This window comes from Trachurus trachurus, assembly GCF_905171665.1.
Source record: "Trachurus trachurus genome assembly, chromosome: 13".
Lineage (NCBI taxonomy): Eukaryota > Metazoa > Chordata > Actinopteri > Carangiformes > Carangidae > Trachurus > Trachurus trachurus.
In genome coordinates, this window is record NC_139892.1 from 33,569,015 (window position 1) to 33,571,928 (window position 2,914).

Sequence of the window (2,914 nt, forward strand, 5' to 3'; positions counted from 1 at the left end):
CTGTCTCTGGTGACATGGTTGAGAATTAATGCATGTAAGTCACATTCTCTGGTGACATGGTACAAGTGAGAACTGAATGTGTGGAAGTCACAAAACAGTGAAAAACTGTGGATAAATCTGTTTTAAATGTATGTGGAAAAGCTGTAATTTTCAGTAACATCAGTGCTAGGTGCTGCGGGTAGGTAAAGGGTGGGGACCTGTATGTCAGCAACTGATGAAGCAGAGGTGTCGTAGCAGACACAGTTTGAAATCAGCTCCTGGACGTCGATCTGTCAACCATTGCCCTCTGACTTTTGCGACAAGGACAGAGGTAGCCTCTAAGGTGCATGCGTACCTTGCTATGCAGGGAGGCATAGATGAAAGGGTTGTAACATGCAGAGCTCATGGCCACTAAATGGCAGCAGACTTGTAAGACGTTTATGTAGCGCTTCCCTATGATGTGGAAGTCTGGGTCCAGGTCCAGCAACAGGTTGAGGATCTGCATACAGGATTAGGGTTTGTTAGTCATACAACAATAACATAAAACAATAGAACATTTATGTTGAATACTAACACTGCATTACTTTACTCAGCCATAAAACCTAATAGTCAGAGACCCTTGCTGCCAAATTTCAACATGCAAGCTACTGTTGATAACATTTCACCACTTGCAAATGTATCAGTTTGTGCCAAAACTGCTTTTTTGAAATGGGTTATGGGTCTGTGCAAATCCACTTCTTCCATTAATAGAATGATGAAATTCAAATCTTGTAGCCTTTTGCATGGCTCATTGTGGATGCAATGTTAGTTTTGTAAACACAATAACCTGATAATGAGCTTCTGCGGTTAAAGCAGAAGTGAGTGATCCGGTCGTTTTCGCTAATGCTGCGTTCCAGGCAGGCTTTTGAAATCGTAAATTACAGCTTCAAGTCACAACTTACGACTTTGTAGCGTTCCAGGCAACCCACTCGTGTTTTTCCGACCTGTTTTACCGGTGAAAGTCACTATAACGGCCACTCGTAACTTCCGACCGGTGAACTCGTACCAGATCGAACTGGTACCACTTCACGGTCGGAAAAATACGAGTTTCCTTGAACGCACCATAACAGTCCTCGTCGCTACGTCACCACATTCACGGCGTTCCTTGGCTGCACACACAGCCCTGCATGCCGTTCTCTCTCCTCATTGGATAAAAACTGTAGGATACGATAAATGTTTTCTCTTCGGCTCAGAGCAGAGCAGAGGGACTGAGAGACCCGTGTTTCAGTCCAAACACTCTATGTAAGTGATTGCTGTCGGAAGATATAACTATTTAAGACTTATATTAACACAAATATATCACTCACTTCTGCTTTAATGATGTATAATATCTAATCATCTCAAGGACAGTTAAAGCTTCACTCACTCCACAGCTGTCAAGTTCATGATTTGCTACCAGGCATTTATAAAAGAATCTAAGCTTGTTTCGCCTCCTGAGCCAATTAAAGATCTTCCTTTAGTTCTGCTTAACGCTAACACAGTCTGGGACTCACCTGCAGAGGCAGCCAACACAGGGCGAAGGCGAGCACAGACGCCACCAGCAGAGAGAAGGTCTTCTTCCTCCTTTGGCTCCAGCGCTGCTGACTGTTTGACTGCTCCCCAGGCACCGAGTAACGTTTCAGGCTGACAGTGATGGCACAATAAGATATGCTGACTGACAGCAGCGGGATCATATAGGACGCTATCAGTATGAAGCAGGAATAGAGCAGCCGCAGATTGCTGCTGCTTGGCCAGAATTCCTCACACACCACCAAGTCGATGCCGTTCGGGCGCAGGTCTAGGTAACGTGTGTAGAGGGATGGAGGTGCAGCCAGGGCCAGAGATAAAAGCCATACACCCAGAGTCACTGCACCACAGCCCCACACAGAGATCCTTCTCCGCACTGGGTGAGCTGATACAGAAAGGAAAAGAAGAACAGACATCAACAATGCATGGAAAGTGTGACTTATGGGCCATTCAGATGTATTAAGCATAGCCAAGATTTTGTTTGTAGAAAAATTAAATAACACTTCACTCTACTTGTCTCAGCACCCTTAGGTTTGGTCTAAAAGACTTATCAACTAGAGAAATGTTTTTTAATGTTCACCATATGGTGCCTTACAAAAGCATTTTCAACTCTTGCAGAGAGTGGGGTTGAAGAGGCTTCTAAATAAGCTTCTACCAAGAGTGACCATGAATCATCATTTAAAATAATATTACTGAAATTCCCTCACCTACAACAACATAGCGGTCCACAGCGATGGCAGTGAGTGACAGCACCGATGCAAACACTGTGGCACATTGCAGCAAGGGGACCAGGTGGCATAGGGGTCTCCCAAAAGCCCAGCCATGGCTGTCGAAGGCATAGGATGCAGTCAGTGGAACACAACTCAAACACATCAGCAGGTCTCCTGCTGCTAAGTTACCGATGAAAAAGTTGGTGGCATTGTGGAGTTTCTTGTCAGCCAAGATACAGGCCAACAAGAAGGAGTTTCCAACACCAGCCACGGCCACTAAAAGGCAGTAGAGAGGTAGGAAGAGGGGTCTGAAACGGAGAAGAAGCTCCATGCCTATGAACACATCCAGGGGGTCACTGTGGTTCAGTCCTTGGTTTTTGCTGCCGTCCAGAACTCCTCCTTGTCCTGATTCATGGCTGGTGTTGTCAGTCATACTGAAATCTTCATCAGTGAAAAAATCCATGTCTCTGCAGGCTAACCTAAAAGTGAGAGATAGCACTGTCAATAATGCAACATAACAACATAACAAAAATGCAACATTTTAATGTATCACTTGTCAACCACGTATCACAAATTTATTCTTATTCAAGTTGACATTTCAACCAGCAAATACGATGATGATAAAAAATTGCAAAAGGAAAAAAAAAAGTGCAGCGACAAAAATATGAGTGAGTGACTGT

At 44.3% G+C, this 2,914-nt stretch overlaps 1 protein-coding gene across 1 annotated transcript; it reads right to left on the bottom strand.

Annotated features, from left to right (window-relative positions):
• Positions 1–250: 250 nt before the first annotated feature.
• On the bottom strand, positions 251–2,697 carry LOC310995487 (prolactin-releasing peptide receptor; the record flags this gene model as incomplete). Its single annotated transcript, XM_083984555.1, has 3 exons — positions 251–478; positions 1,512–1,909; positions 2,232–2,697. 3 exons carry the CDS (start codon positions 2,695–2,697, stop codon positions 251–253), a joined length of 1,092 nt encoding a protein of 363 aa, XP_083840681.1.
• Positions 2,698–2,914: the final 217 nt, after the last annotated feature.